Consider the following 16205-nt stretch of genomic DNA (forward strand, 5'->3'; position numbering starts at 1 on the left):
TAAAATGTGATAGCACTGCATTTTAAAATTTTGTAGTAAGTGTCCTAACCACATTTTTAAATAGGTATTGTGGACGAAGCTATTCTGTATGTGGATAGCAAACAAGTAGTGCGTACAATAAGTTCTTCAGTTTGTTCATTTAATTAGTCTGAGCTCAGCATTCATTGGGTGAACTTCTGTGTCAATCAGAATATTCACACAACCAGTTTGCTCGTCAAGTTGTTTTGCTGAAATGGTTATTTCAGTCAAAAGTAGACTCAACCACTTATTGAGCCATGGAAGGCCACTTGTTAATTTTCAGCATGATACTTGAGCCTTTATGAGCTGTTGACCTGTTTTATACAACCTATCAAAGTTACTACTTGCTGGCTGATCACTTTGAGTGTGTTCAGTAACAATAAATATGAAGAAAATTAAAAGTAAATCTGACCCTGTTGAGTTAAATTCTTAAACAACAATTGTGTATTAATCATCATCATCATCATCATCATCATCATCATCATCTGAAGCACAGCATTGTAAGATCAACACGACTTAATCAGGCGGCAAAACAGATCAGTAAGCTTACAATGTTACATAATATTACAGAAAAAATTTCATTTTTAATCACTGCAGCTAATTATGTGTCAAAAATAGTTACTTAAAATTCTTCATTTCACTAAATTTGTTTCCAAAAACTGACAAAACAATTGAAAAATTAAATACGAGTGTGAGATATGTATTGATGGGAAATCCAGGACAAAATGTAATATTTATCACTATTTCACTGAATAGAGGAAAGTTTTGTACAACAGATGCAGAACTGCTAAGCAAGCACACACAGTTCTTCACAAAGAGGGTAGGTAAGGGGTGAGAGGAGAATCTACTATTGTGTCTTGAGACTGATTGGAGAAAAAAAATGCAGGATAATATCCGATATTCCATAAATTTCACACAAAGGAATTTGTTGGTGAGTAACTGAGCTGCAAATGAGTAATGAATAAGCAGTTTTCAAGAAAAATAGCATGACCACCACTTTAATTTCCAAAAAGTAACAATAAACAAAACATCTGACTCAGAGTAAACATAAACAACAACGACAGGTACAAAAACAGATTCTTCAGTAGATAAAACTTAATACTGAACAACAAATGGCACAGATATACACCACTTATTAAACTGTTAAGATACACATCTTTCCACAGAAAAACAAGGAAAACTGGACAGAGGACATGGTGTCTTCCACCTTCTGTATCACTCACTCTCATCCCCCCCCCCCATCCTCCTTCCGCCAACACCCCCCCCCCCCCCCACACACACAGATAGTGCACAGATAGAGATAGAAACAGGTGTGTGTTGGGGGGGGGGGGGGGGGGGGGGGCGGCACGCGTGCGCGCTACCACTGAATTGGGTGGCAACATGGCAGCTGCAGTACAATTTACTCATTCTTATCAAACCAAAAATAATAAGGCACCATTCTGCTTTTAACAAGCTGTGAATCATTGCTCCTCCAACTTCACAAACAATAATCCTCACAATGACTAAAGTGATGGTCAGTGAATTAAAGACTCTGCAGCATCAAGCCCACAACTGTAATGTGCAGGACGTCTTGAGCAGAAGGACTAAATTTTGTACTTGAATTTAGTGTATTATTGAATTTAGTGTATTATTCTTATCTTCTCATCCTTCTTCCAAGTTAACTCCAAGAGCTTTGAGCATCCAGTGTAAGTGACGAAGTACAAATTGTTTGTCTGTCATCTTACACCTTTCCACAAAATGATGTTCTTGTTGTACAATTCTCTTCCAAAATTCTTCAGGTTTAAAAATTGTCCCACATTCAAAACCATTCTCAGGAACACACTTCCCATTTACAGATGCTGTGAGGACTGCAGCATCTGGATAAGAGTCAAATTTTGGGAGATATTCTTTAGCACACGTCAAAACTGATCTTCGATAGTTCCACAGTGCCTCATGACTTGGATACCTGAAGTTTGGAAAGAAATGGAAACGTAAGTGTAAGCACAAATTTACTACATGCATTTGTAAACATTTATAAATAACAACGTTTATTTGCTTTAAAACATAAACAGTAAGACAAAACCGTGAGGCAATAAAGAAGATTCTAAATGAATGGAGCAATGCTTTCTCAACTCCACATGCTAAATTAATAATTGAAATTGTACAAAAAAAATGAAATCTCTTATCAAATGGAAAGTCCTGCATGAGAGATGGAAAACTGTATTAGGAAAGAACCACTAACCATACACAAGGAAGTTATTTCTATTCAGACATTTTAAGTGATGAACAAATCTAGTTTCTTTCCTCGGAGTTCCTACAATGCACATAATTACCCATCTTTGTGCGATCTAAAGGTTCATAGATATGAGAGTTCAACAGTAATGTATTTGCTGCTGCTTAAGTGCTAACGTATTTTTATTTAGGCACACACATTAAATGCTGAGAAAATAAATGAACACTGAAGTTCAAAAAAATTTAATAGTTCACCAATTACAAACTGTTGTGTTACTTTGATGTTCAGGGAATTATTATATGCACATAATTTATCTTAAAACAATCAACCTTGGTTTTCTTATTTTCCTAAATGTCATGTCAAAAACAGTATTTCACCGAGTAATTCACATTAAACTATTGGGGCCAAAGGTGATGTAATTATAGATCGAATGCACTTTACCTGACATTCTTATAAAGCACAATATTCAAACATAGAAACAAACATGGAAAATTGATTCCATTAAATCATCTTCTTTATATTTCACTGAATAATTTTTATTTGTAATGTCAAAAAGGATGTTCTCAGATTAATCATGGATGTACTCTTACTTGGAATATCAGCAACATTTTCATATACGGAATCTTACTGAGAAATAATGCAGATCATTCCGCATAATGCAGCGATTGCTATTGTCAAGTCAATAATTATGGAACAAGAACAATCAATCCATAAATTTAAAATTTCTCTTGCAGTTGTACAGATGACAGTGGAACATTTACGAACTGTAATTTACAAGCGTAATGTAATAAGATAAGGTTATCACTAAACCTTGACGTATAAATTTAGAGAATCTGTTGTCAAGGTAGACTGTGTAATGATTCTGCAGCTTCATAATGAGACTAAAATAAAGATTAGGACCCATACAGGCAGTGTTTCTTGTGGTGTATTCTCCACCTTGTACAGTAGAACAGTTTGGAGGGTAGCATACAGATGCACATGTCAGAAGTGGCTGGAAGCTATCAGAGAAAAACAATACTTCCTGTACATTGCGTACAACAGTGGCACAGGACCCAAGGTCAGGAGTACTGTTAGACTGAATAGTCCTCCACCTGTTGTTAATCTGAACCATCTGTAAAAAGGATTAAATCCTTCACCTGTAACACTACAAACCTAGTAAGGCTTGTGATGTGTCAGGATGCACACTTGTGCACTCATGAGAGGCCACTAACAAAGAAAGAAACCCAGATATTTGTTAATTAATACATATCATTGCATATGCTAGTCACTCTTAATGACTGACTCACTGGTAAAGTTATCAGGTTATCAATTTTATTTACCCTTGATTAAAAATTCAAAGAGACAAGTATAACACAATAGTATTCCAGGACCTAAGTTTGAATGTGATCACATTTTGACAAGTGTTTCTCTCTCTCTCTCTCTCTCTCTCTCTCTCTCTCTCTCTCTCTCTCTCTGAAGTCGAAACCTCAGAGCACAGCTGCCTCAGCCTCACTTTGCCAGCTTCTATTCAGATCAATAGAAGCCACAAGATGACTCTTATGGAAACACAATGAAACACAATATAGTCTTGGCACTTGCCACCTCAAGTCAGATTACAGTTCAACTGCTCATTACTTTGAGCAGAAGACAGTAATATCGATCACGTACAGATGTTGTCATTTTTAACTGGCGCACATGACTTGTAACGGCCCCAGGGATAAAACTTTTCAATTGCACAGTGATGACAAACTGAAGACACAGGGAGTAGTAGTAGTGATTATTTTCAGGTAAGAACCAGAAAACACCCACACACGTTGGTTCCATTGCAAGGCGATTTACTTTTGTGTACAAGCACTTATCTTCCTTCAAATAAATGAGGTGACTGTATAAAAGCTATCTTTAATTACAAATATGATGGATCTTGACCTAAATGAAATTTTATTTTAGCTCCAGAACCTGAACTGCCCTACCAAGAAGCAAGTGATGATGAGACAGGATGTAGAACTTTAATTAATTTCCACTCAAGAATCAAATCTGTTTTAATTAGAGTTGAATCCCACATCACCATTCCTCAGTGTCCTCATTAACTGGTATTCCCGTAAGTAGGAAAAATGCTGATTGCCTTCCATGGTTGACACAGATAAGTCTCAAACACTTGGTAGCTTCCAAATTTCCATACCAAAGGGCAGAGCCAGTAGCTAAAGCCTGAAAACACTGTGGCAAGCACTTTATGAGCAGCTGCTTGGCATTTAGGACACAGCAGGTTAGGTTCCACGTCCATCTTTGTACGATGGTGGAGGCAACTCAGCTTTTGAAAATTAGTGAACTATGGTAGTTCTTTGTATTTATCTATCATACATGCAGACGTGTTCAAATTATTAGACTAAACGATTTTTTTTTTACTCTTAAGTTTTCTGGTGTAAAAATAGAAGAAAAAGTGTAATAATTGATTTTTTTAATGGTTTGATTGATACAACGAAATTTCCCTTCCAAGCAACTTACAGACCACTGAATTTTTCACAGTTGGTAACATTTGCATTTTCACTCCAAATCGTGTTGGTGTTAGCCGACTGTGTACATGCTCTGAAACTGTGTTTACTGTAATGTTTTATTATGTTTCTGTGGCATACTACAGCTTGTTATTTATTCTATCAACTTCTTGCTACATTAACAAGACATTATATAGCTTGTGAACTTGCATGTTTTTGGCTATATGAATAAATCATGGGGTTTCCAAAGAAAGTGAGCTTATGGGGAAGACAAAATATGTTTCACCTCGGAAAGATTCAGATGTGGTAGCACTTCTTGCTGAAAATCATTATACACAGCAATAAATTGCTAACAAAATGAGAATATTACAGAAAACTGTCAGCAAAATCAAACTTTCAGGGCAGAAAGGTGGTGAATACAAGCTAAACAGGAAAGGTAAGTGTGGACGTAAAAGAAAAATCAGTGATAGAACAATGAGAAGACTTATAAACATGGCAACAATGAACCATAAACTTACTTCTAAAGACATGCGCCATCAGCTGAAAGGTTTGGGTGTTGAAGTTTCACCTGCGACAGTGAGGAGGAGGCTGTTTGAAAGTGGTTTAAAGGCATGCTTACCAAGGAAAAAACAGAAAATCACACCTTCCATGAAAACCAAAAGATTACAGTGGGCTAAACAACTTTAGGAGAGGACGAGTGAGGACTGGGCTAAGGTATGTGCAATGATACGATAAATTAAGTGGGTCTGATCTCTAAATTTAGGAGTTTTGGTTTGAAATTGTGATGTTTTATTGATACTGAAGACATGAACATTTGAATTTTGGGACTGTTGAGGTCATGTATGCTACTATTAACAACTTTTCTAACTTGCAATTTTGTACACATGCTTCAGTGATGAATCTGTATTCACCGTGCCGGAAGAAGGCAGCCAGTATGTTTGCTGCAGACCTGGAGAACAGTTCAAAGCTGAGCACACGCGCGCGTGGTTTTGTGTGTGTGTGTGTGTGTGTGTGTGTGTGTGTGTGTGTGTGTGTGTGTGTGTGTGTGAAGCGGCGAACTTCCATTATGGTCTGGAGTGTGATGTCCATTATGGCAAATTACACATTGTTGAAGGGACAATGAGGCAAGAAGAATGTAAAGAACTCCTTGAAAAGGAACTCTCCCCCCCCCCCCCCCCCCAAATAAATGAGTGGTTTCCTAATAAAGATGCCAAAAGTGTTTCCAAGTACTTGGAAGAAAAGCAATTGAGTGTTTCCCTGGCCAGGAAATAGCCTTGATATGAACCCAATTGGAAATTTTTGAGCTATTGTCAAACAGAGGATAAGGAAATTTACAATAAGCACCAACAAGATCTCAAGGAGAAACTAGAGGAAATCTGGTATCATGACAATGATATTAAAATGACATGTGAAAAGTTAATAAAAACTATACCAACAGGATAAAAATGTTGATTAAGGACAAAGGCATGCATACAAAGTATTGAATGTACAAATATAATCTGTATGTGGATGTAAATGTGTAATAAACGCATTTTTTTTATGTCTTTGGTCTAATAATTTGAAAACATCTATATATTCTGTGTTGTCATCACCATCTAACACATGTACATATATTCTGCATTGTCTTCACATAGTTGGTAACCAGGTAAGAAAACAGTATTGTTTCAGTCTTGTAATTCCTTATAAGGCAATGGGAAAAAGGGGATGCCAAGCCACTTCACTACTAAGTTTTCAATGGCTTCTATTATTGGGTAGCTAACACGTGGAACTGCCTTTTTGTGATAATACAGGCGGTAACAGTGAATTGTAAATTCTGTAAAAATTGTAGATACACTTTGGAATAAATTGTCTTTTATTTTTAGTTTTTTGTTTTTCTACTGCAACTGATACGGATGCTAAAATAATTTGTGTGGGCATTTGCGGTAGTCTCTTCTATTTGGTGCAAAGTAAGTAATTATTTTTACCACAGTCAATGGCTTCAAGTCCTGGACAAATTACATGGAGAACTGCCTTTTTTGTGGAGATAGAAGCAAGAGCACATAACGTATTCACTTCAAAGAAATGCTGCCTAAAATATATTTGTAATTTGTTTTCAGCCACACAGTCGGTGCTCAGGGGCTCCTAAAATAAAGGCTAGTTCATTTTTGTAGCTTCATTTATCACTGACAGTGTGTCCAGTGATTGACCACTTTCAAATTCAAGGTTTTTTCCAAGTTTTTCAAGGCAAATTTCTTTCCATGTTGCTTTCTTATTATATTTTTGTTAATTTTTTCAAAACTTTATGTTGATAATAATTGGAATATACATAATTAATTACAAGCTATTTCTTTAATGCATGATCACAAATACAAATTAAAACAATTTAAAGATATTAAATTAGGTGTATCGAGTAACAGTCCTAACAAAAAAGTTGGCAGTTTCAGACTTCTTCAGGTTTCTGTTGAGAGCGGCACCGATGTCATGTAACTGTCGATACATTTCAAGTGTATTTGATCTATAATTTCATGTCGGACATGCAAACAAAAAATTACACAGCTCCATTTAAAAGACTAAGTTGCTCCCTGTATCTCAGTCAGAGTGTCCAGCGAACCTGGAAAAGCCAGGAATTTTCAAAATAAGGAAAACCTTAAATTTTATTTAAAAACCATGATTTTTAAAATTTTACTGGTGCCATACCCAAACTGATATATTATCAGTTTAAACCATCTGTGATATTTCAAATAGCATCCAAATATTCAGAGTCGAATCTACATGTTACACACATAATACCCATTGTGATCCAAAGTTTACACAATGATTCGTAACTGTTTTATATTCATTGAGCTGTAAAATGAAGCGGGAATCTGAGGAAGCTGGTTGGTGATACTGGATGACAGAAGAATTCATTGCTTCAAAGTCTGGTCGCTATGGTAGAAATACTGGGAAGTAATAAGTTCTGTAGAAGCATTTTACAGATACATTCATATTCAGTTTAACACAATTTCCAAAATTATGTTAAATCTGTTGTAACACAGACTATATCAACCGTTAGATCGTTGTGGTTGGTAACAGCAGAAAACAAGATGATGATGATGATGATCAGTTTGTGGGGCACTCAACTGTGCAGTTATCAGCGGCCATACAAAGTCCCAATTTTTACACAGACCATTTTTTTCCCCCCACAGTCCACTCTCGCCACTGGCACGAATGAAGAGAACAACACAAACATCCAGTCCCTGGGCAGAGAAAAATCTCCAACTCGGCCAGGAATCGAAACCGGGATCCCGTGATCCAGAGAAAACAAGACTTCATACTCACGAAAAGTAATGAGTTGTGCCGATATGTATCGAACCGATCTCTGGGACTGAAAGACTGTTCCACAACAACAGACTGTCGTAATAATATGAATAAGGAAGTTAAAGCTAGGCGTCAGTTTCAACATGGGGTACTCTGCAATCTACTATCAATAGATCTGTAGCTTGTTAATGCTTGCAAGGCCATTTCATAGAACAGAGTGGTGACACCTTGAGCAGTAATGAAATTAAATCCAGGCTGTTGTAACACAATTATTCAAAAAGGAGGACACACGACATTTTACACATTTGTAATTGTGCCTCATTTTGCAGTGTTTATACAATCATCACTATCAAGTAATTATTCACTTTTTTTTTAAATGTACTCTCCTGTTTATGTTTTCTTCCACTCACAACACTGTGTGATATTTATAATAGTTCTTCTCGCTTAATACTGTGACGATGGTGTCGTAGATATAGATGGGACAGAAGTAGCTTCTTCATTCATCATTTCTCAACTCATGCACCGCACTGATCAAGTTGAAACAAGTGGCTTTCACTGCATAATGGTTATTTGTTACAATGCCACACACTGTTGGACCGTGTTGCTGGGCAGTAATTCTGAGCAACTCAAAGTACAGGGGCAACAAAATAAAATAAAAACTTTCCTCAAAATGTGTTCATGTATTTGGTAGTACTTTCACTTTTACACAGTTAAGTAAAAGTAGAAAACCTGCAGTGATTCAAGAATTTCTGTGTAAATTCTAGAACTATTCAGCCTTCTACCGTCTCAAACACACGATATTCTGGATATGAGTGTGGGATGGTAGAATCCTACCTACTGCACATCACATGTTTGTGGGTGCAGGTTTAAAATCTGTCGCGGGAAGAAAGTAGACGCAGCGGTCGGACAGCACTGACAAGTACCTGTCGGGCAATCCATAGATGTTTTAGTGAGTGTGTAAGGAAGAACAACAGAGTTTATTTGCAGCTCTATGCTTATTGCGTCATTGACTAATGTTATTAAAACAAGAACAGTTGAAAAAGTACTCTTGTGGACTCTTGACACAACCTTGTTAGAGGCAAGACTTGTTTTATGATTCATGTTAAGAAAGGCCATGGTATCCAAGCCAAATTTCTTTTAACTGTAACTCTGTTTCTAACATCCAACTGTACGAGAGACTAGCAGGAAGTTACATATTCATGTGGAAAGCGAGATTTTCATTGTGTATGAAAGTCAAATACATCATTAGTTGACGAAAAGCAAAGTTTGTATGTCTACTTATTTCATAAGTAGAAAGAGTCTAAAATTCCTGCACCTAGTGTTATTCGACAGAGAAGAAGTCAAGAGGGTTTCCAGCAGCCAACTATTCAGTAAAGAAGAATGGCTGCAAACTCCAAGTAAGTCATCTCGTAAAGAAGTGAAAGGTGATTTGGGGGAACAAGCCAATATAATCCAGATCCACACTCACACTTTAATTTGTCAGGACATTAGAACCCCAGAACAGCATAAAGAAAGAAAATCTGTAAAGCTTGTATTACACGACACACCCAACATTTACTAGTCTGCACCAGAGCCCCAAGCATACAAGTCTGAAAGTACCAACTTTTTGTTAGGCCTGTTACCACTGCATCACCACTATGAGAAATTGTTTTTTAGTCATATTTTCCCTTCGGACGGTTTCATTGATTTGCAGTGGAACCACTGTCTACACACATTATGTATATAAGGAGGAATGCCTAAATTTATTTATAGTACATTACTTCTAAACCATTTCATTGTCATTTATGAGTCAATATTACTTAATAATACACAATAAGATGAAATCACATGTGCAGCTCGGTGCCTCGCTAGATGGCATATTATTCATTCCATCTTCATTAATAGCAGCAAAATGCTTCACAAAATTGAGTTTTACCCCAACAAGCACAACCGATGGAAGAATGTCACAAACAAAAGAGATGAAATGACATTTTATGTAGCTAGCACAATGAATGTGATTGTCAGTTCTCAACAAATACAAAGAAAGTTGGTATCATTTGATGAAATGCTCTGCATATTCCTCATCAGCACCCCTATATATCTTCCTCACTTCATTACAGCAAGCAATACATGCATTGATTTTAAACATAGTGTGAATTACTGCCACAGAGTTATCCAGCAATAAAATGATTTGACAGATAAAACCTATTTATGACAGTAGATATATGTTACTGTAATGTGTTAATTGTAAGAATTACTGGTCAGTGACAAACTTGTGTTGGCCTCACAAGGTGTTCAAACGACTGTGGAGTTTGAATGCATCGTGTGGTATAATCTGACACCATGTATTTGGCACTTATTTCATTGGTGGTAGTTTGAAAGGGATCCAGTATTAGAATCAGAATTTAACAGAGCTCTGGAGGACTTAAGATCAATTAAGACAGAAGGGACAGATAACATTCCAACAGAATTTTTAAAATCATTGGGAGATGTGGCAACAAAATGACTTTGTGTTGGTGTGTAGAATGTTTGAATCTGGTGACACACCATCTGACTTTCAGAAAAATATCATCCACACAATTCCAAAGACTGAAAGAGCTGAAATGTGCGAGAATTATCCCACAATCAGTTTAACAGCTCACACGTCAAAGTTACTTAAAAGAATAATATACAGAAGAATGGAGAAGAAAATTGAGGATGTGTTAGATAACGATCACCTTGGCTTTACAAAAGGTAAAGGCACCAGATAGGTAATTCTGACATTCCGGTTGACAATGGAAGCACGACATACAGCATCGGATTTGTCGACCTTGAAAAGGCATTCAACAATGTAAAATGATGCAAGATGTTCGAAATTATGAGAAAAATAGGAGTAAGCTATAGGGAGAGATGGGTAATATACAACATGTACAAGAATCGAGAGGGAATAATTAGGGTGGACAACAAAGAATGAAGTGCTCGAATAAAAAAGGGTGTAAGACAGGGATGTAGTCTTTCACCCCTACTCTTCAATCTGTACATCGAAGAAGCAATGATGGAAATAAAAGAAAAGTTCAAGAGTGGGGTTAAAATTCGTGGTGGAAGGATATCAATGATATGATTTGCTAATGACATTGCTATCCTGAGTGAAAGTGAAGAAGAATTACATGATCTCATGAAAGGAATGAACAGTTTAATGAGTACAGAATATAGATAGAGAGTAAATCGAAGAAACACACGAAAATAATGAGAAGTAGCAGAAACAAGGACAGTGAGAAACTTAACATCAAAGGTAATGGCCACGAAGTAGGTGAAGTTACGGAATTCTACTACGTAGGCAGCAAAATAACTAATGACAGCATCCTTGGACAAGAGAAGTCTACTAACAGCAAACACAGAATTTGATCTGAGGAAGAAATTTCAGAGAATGTACGTTTGGAGCACAGCTTTGTATGGTAGGGAAACATGGACTATGGGAAAACTGGAACAGAAGAAAATCGAAGTATATGAGATGTGGTGCTAAAGAGGAATGTTGAAAATTAGGTGGACAGATAAGGTAAATGAGGTGGTTCTTGGCAGAATTGGAAAAGAAAGGAATATATGGAAAACACTGACAAGGAGAAGGGACATGATGATAGGACATCTGTTAAGACATCAGGGAATGATTGCCATGGTGCTTGAGGGAGCTGTAGAGGGCAAAAACTGCAGAGGAAGACAGATTGGAATACCTCTAGCAAATAATTGATATATATGTTGTTTGCTGATGATGCCATGGTGTATGGCAAGGTGTCGAAGTTGAGTGACTGTAGGAGCATACAAGACAAATTAGATGAAATTTCCAGTTGTTGTGCTGAATGGCAGCTAGCTCTAAATCTGGATACACTGTAATTTAACGTGGATGAGTACAAAGAACAAGCATGTAATGTTTGGATATAGCATTACTAGTGTCCAGCTTGACACAATCAAGTTGTTTAAATATCTAGGCTTAATGTTGCAAAGCGATGTGAAATGGAATGAGAATGTGCGGTGGGGAAGGCGAACTGACAACATACTGGGGCCTATTACTTAAGAAGTCATCGAGCCACTCAATATCTGTGAACTTATTCCATATGCTCGTACCTTCATTAACAGCCTGCAATGGGGCACCAAGTCAAATGCTTTATGGTAATCTAAAAATATGGAATTTTTCCGTTGCCCTGCATCCCTTGTTCACAGTATATCATGTGAGGAAAGGGCAAGCTGATGATTTGTGGACATAAGCTTCTCAGTCTCAAGAAAGTTTATTATATTCGAACTGAGTATATGTTCAAGATTTCTGCAGCAAATTGAAGTTAGGAATATGGGTCTGTATTTTTGCAGGTCTGTTCTTTCACTCTTCTTATATATTGGAGACATCAGCACATTTTTCCAGTTGCATGGCACTTTGTGCTGGGCGGGAGATTCACAATAAATGCAGGCCAGGTAAGGGGCCAATGCTGTAGAGTACTCTTTATAAAATCGAACTGGGGTCCATATGGACCCTGTGATTTATTTGCTTTTAAATCTTTCAACTGCTTCTCCACACCAGGGATGCTTATTGCTATATCGTCCATGCGGTAGTGTGTCTGATGGTCAAATGATGGTACGTTTGTGTGATTCTCCTGTTTGAACGATTTCTTGAACACGAAATTTAAAACTTCAGCTTTTGTTTTGCTATCTTCAATTGCCACACCAGACTCATCAACAAGGGATTAAATGGAAGCCTTAGACCCACTTAGTGATTTTACATAAGACTAGAATTTTCTCAGGTTCTCTGCCAAATTTTTAGCTAAGGTGCAACAGTGGTAGTAGTTGTATGCTTCATGCATAGATCTTTTGAACCGAGAGTGCAACAACCTCTGCTTCCCCGGCAGTTTCTCAATCTCATTATTAAACCATGGTGGGTCTTTTCCATCCTTAATCCACTAACTAAGCACATAATTCTCTAGATTACAATTTACAATCTGCTTAAACTTTGCCCATAATTCCTCTACACCCATCTTACTGGAACTAAGCGAAATCAATTCACTGTCTAAGTGAGATGCTAACAGTTGCTTACCTACTCTGTCTAGAAGAAACACCCTCCTAGCCTTTTGGACTGATTTATTAACTTTCGTAATATGCTGTAATGGCATCATGATCACTAATCCCCTTTTCTATACTGACATTATCAATAAGTTCTGCTGATTTGTAGCTACAAGGTCTATGATACTTCCACTGCTGGTGGGCTGCCAAACTAGCTGCTCAAGGTAGTTTTCAGAAAACTGTGTTCAAAAGTATTTCACATGACTGTGTCTGTACACCCCACAATGAATCCGTAGACATCTCAGTCTATACTCACTAGGTTAAAGTTGCCTCCAACTAGTATTGCACAATCTGGGATTTACCCACTACTAATGTTAGACTTTCTTTGAATGACTCTAGAAACTGCACAGTGAAATCGGGTGACCAGTTACAACACCCAACAAGTAAATTGGTGTCACCTACACCTGTTATATGTGGCGAGATAACTTCTCTGTCACACTCAACTTCGATCTCAATGGTGACAATATTTCTGTCAACTGCAGCAAATGCTGCCCATCTTATAGTCTCTAATATACCTTTCTAATATACGTTCCATGACTCGCTAAATATCTCAGAGCTTTCCACTCCGGTTTTCAGTCAGTTCTCGGTCCTGGTGAGAACATTCCTGGAGGACAATAAATTCGGGAACTTTATTATGAATACTTTGACAGTTTCCTGACAAAATTATGACCATTGAAATGTCTTTTTTCTGAATGCCGTTTGACCTCCCTTGCTGCATAATGACTGGTGAGTGTTAATCAGAGCACTTCAAACTACTGCCTAGCCTAAAAAATCCTCATGTGCACTCCAAAGTACTCTGCTACCGGAGTAGCTGCTTGCTTTATGCAGTGCACCTCTGACCTATCAAGAGGAGTCCCACAAATCCCCATACGATAACGCAGGTCTAGAAATCTGCAGCCAAGACTGTCACAGAGTTGACAAAGACTTCGGTCAAGACCCTCCATTCAGTTTCAAACCAAAGGATCCTGGTCAACTCTGGGAACAATGCTGCAAATAGCTAACTCTACTTGCACACTGCATGCAAGGTCAGCAGTCTTCATCACCTCTGCCAGCCACCCATAAAAACCAAGGATGGCCTCAGAAACTACATGAAACGCATCATTGGTGGCAATGTGAATCATAACTTGCAGACGACTGCACCCTGCATGCTCAATAGCTGCAGGCAAGGCTGCCTCCACACCTCAGTGAGGCCCCCCATCAGACATACTTAGTTTACATTGGCTTTCTTTCCAGCCCTGAATGCTTTCTGCCTAAGGGGCTCCATAATGCACCTAACATTGGAGCTCCCAAGAACTAGTAAACCTCTCCCCCCTTGTGACTACTTGGACCCCACTGAAGGAGCGACCTGTCCATTTACAAGGTGAATGACCTAGGCCAGGCAGCCAGTCCTCACATTATTCTTCTGCCTCGAGTGATGCAAACGCATTACCACTCACCACTCACTCTGCTGTGATGACAGATTCACCACATAAGGTGCCTCGGAAGTGGAGCAGAGCTTGTGGGCAAAACAAGCAACACCTGAGGGTCCCATGCAACACGCCAGATTCTCCACCACTGCTACACCCCCAGGCATCAAATGGTTCAAATGGCTCTGAGCACTATGGGACTCAACATTTGTGGTCATCAGTCCCCTAGAACTTAGAACTACTTAAACCTAACTAACCTAAGGACATCACACACATCCATGCCCGAGGCAGGATTCGAACCTGCGACCGTAGCAGTCGCGCGGTTCCGGACTGAGCGCCTGAACCGCTAGACCACCGCGGCCGGCTCCCAGGCATCAGCCTGAAGGTAACTGATCATAGCCAAAATGGCATTCAGCTGTTCGCAAACTGCAGCCAACTCCTCCTGCATCCACGCACAGCATGCACACATCCTAACCATCATAGCAAGACTAATGAAGTATTAGGCTGCAAAGGCAGATAGAATCCTAGAACTGCAACTTGCTACCCTCCTGATGTGTCACCAAACCTGATGCATTTGCCAGCTACGTACCTGACTGTTCAGTGAGGAACTACAGTGCTACAGACTGAATGAATTTACACTTACAAAAACGCGAGATTAAACCTCTTAAACAGAAGAACACGCATGAAATTTAGTAAATAGCCTACGAGGAAAAAACAGAAAAGATAAAAACTTAACTTGTCGTTCTATAGTCTTATACCAACTGAGAGCTGGAGCCCAATTTCCAATGCATTTTTACTATGTTGTTTCTGGTCAGGCCTACAAACAGTTATATCACAGAGATTGTCTCACTGAAATCAGCTTTTCCAGCAACAAATGTTAATGCCTGAATCTTCCTGATTAATAAAACTCCAAAAATGTGTTGCTTGTTTACACAAAAACAAAATACTCATTTAGCACATTTGTTGTATAACAATAAGAATATTGGGTAGCATGACGAGAAATATTGAAACAATTTTACTCCATCACAGCTTCAGTATACATCTGAAAAAATTCTCCTGCTATATTCCTGCAACTTCCTGAGCTATTATCAAAAATATCACTCAAACATAAGCTAGCCAAATATGGAGTACTGCACAATCTACCCTAAATTATGATCTAATCACCACAGTAGATACAGTAATGATATAATTTGAGATTTATTGTGCATTACCTCTCCTATGAATTCAGGTTTAGAGTCAAATAAAAACACTACAGTGCCCATTTTACTCTCGCCACACAAAATCAAGTGCAACATACCTTGTAATAAGATCTGTACTGCTTTCCAGTTCGGAAGTGATTATTTCTGTACATGCTGCAATACCTGCATTTCCATCTCCCAGCAATTGACGCAGTAAAAACTGTCTATAATGTAATCCACTGTAATCAGATATGTGAAGAGACATCCAGCCTTCTGACCACTGCCACTCCTTCAACCACAACTGATCAGTTTCTGCAAGTCTCATCATACTCCATGTTCGGTGTTGCCAGGCATGATAGTTTCCAGCGTATCGATCTGCTGCTACTGCACACACTTGCAACTCCTCTTCCAGTAAGTGTATCTTGTCTACACCTGCTGTGGAATGAAATTATTTGTGTTACAAATTAAATGGTATTTAAAATAAAAGTTTATTGTATTGTACAAAAAACTTGCTGTTTATAGCAATCCTAACACTGACAACAATGTGTGTGAATGCAGACTTCTTGGCATATAATACTGATGAAAA

General features: G+C 38.1%; 1 protein-coding gene across 3 annotated transcripts in view; it reads right to left on the reverse strand.

Annotated features, from left to right (window-relative positions):
• Positions 1-1637: 1637 nt before the first annotated feature.
• Positions 1638-16205, reverse strand: part of LOC124805021 (protein prenyltransferase alpha subunit repeat-containing protein 1) — a 35100-nt gene continuing 20532 nt past the window's right edge. Inside the window, exons 4-5 of one of the 3 annotated variants that reach the window (XM_047265431.1) lie at positions 15739-16051; positions 1638-1963 (exon numbers count right to left, since the gene is read on the reverse strand). In XM_047265431.1, the coding sequence (XP_047121387.1) occupies positions 1660-1963; positions 15739-16051 (617 nt within the window). In that variant the 3' untranslated portion in view covers positions 1638-1659. Of the gene's footprint in view, positions 1964-15738; positions 16055-16205 lie in introns of all 3 variants that reach the window. The other 2 variants (XM_047265430.1, XM_047265432.1) reach the window with 2 other exon arrangements.

The sequence above is a fragment of the Schistocerca piceifrons genome, chromosome 7 (genome assembly GCF_021461385.2).
Source record: "Schistocerca piceifrons isolate TAMUIC-IGC-003096 chromosome 7, iqSchPice1.1, whole genome shotgun sequence".
NCBI classification, from domain to species: Eukaryota; Metazoa; Arthropoda; class Insecta; order Orthoptera; family Acrididae; genus Schistocerca; species Schistocerca piceifrons.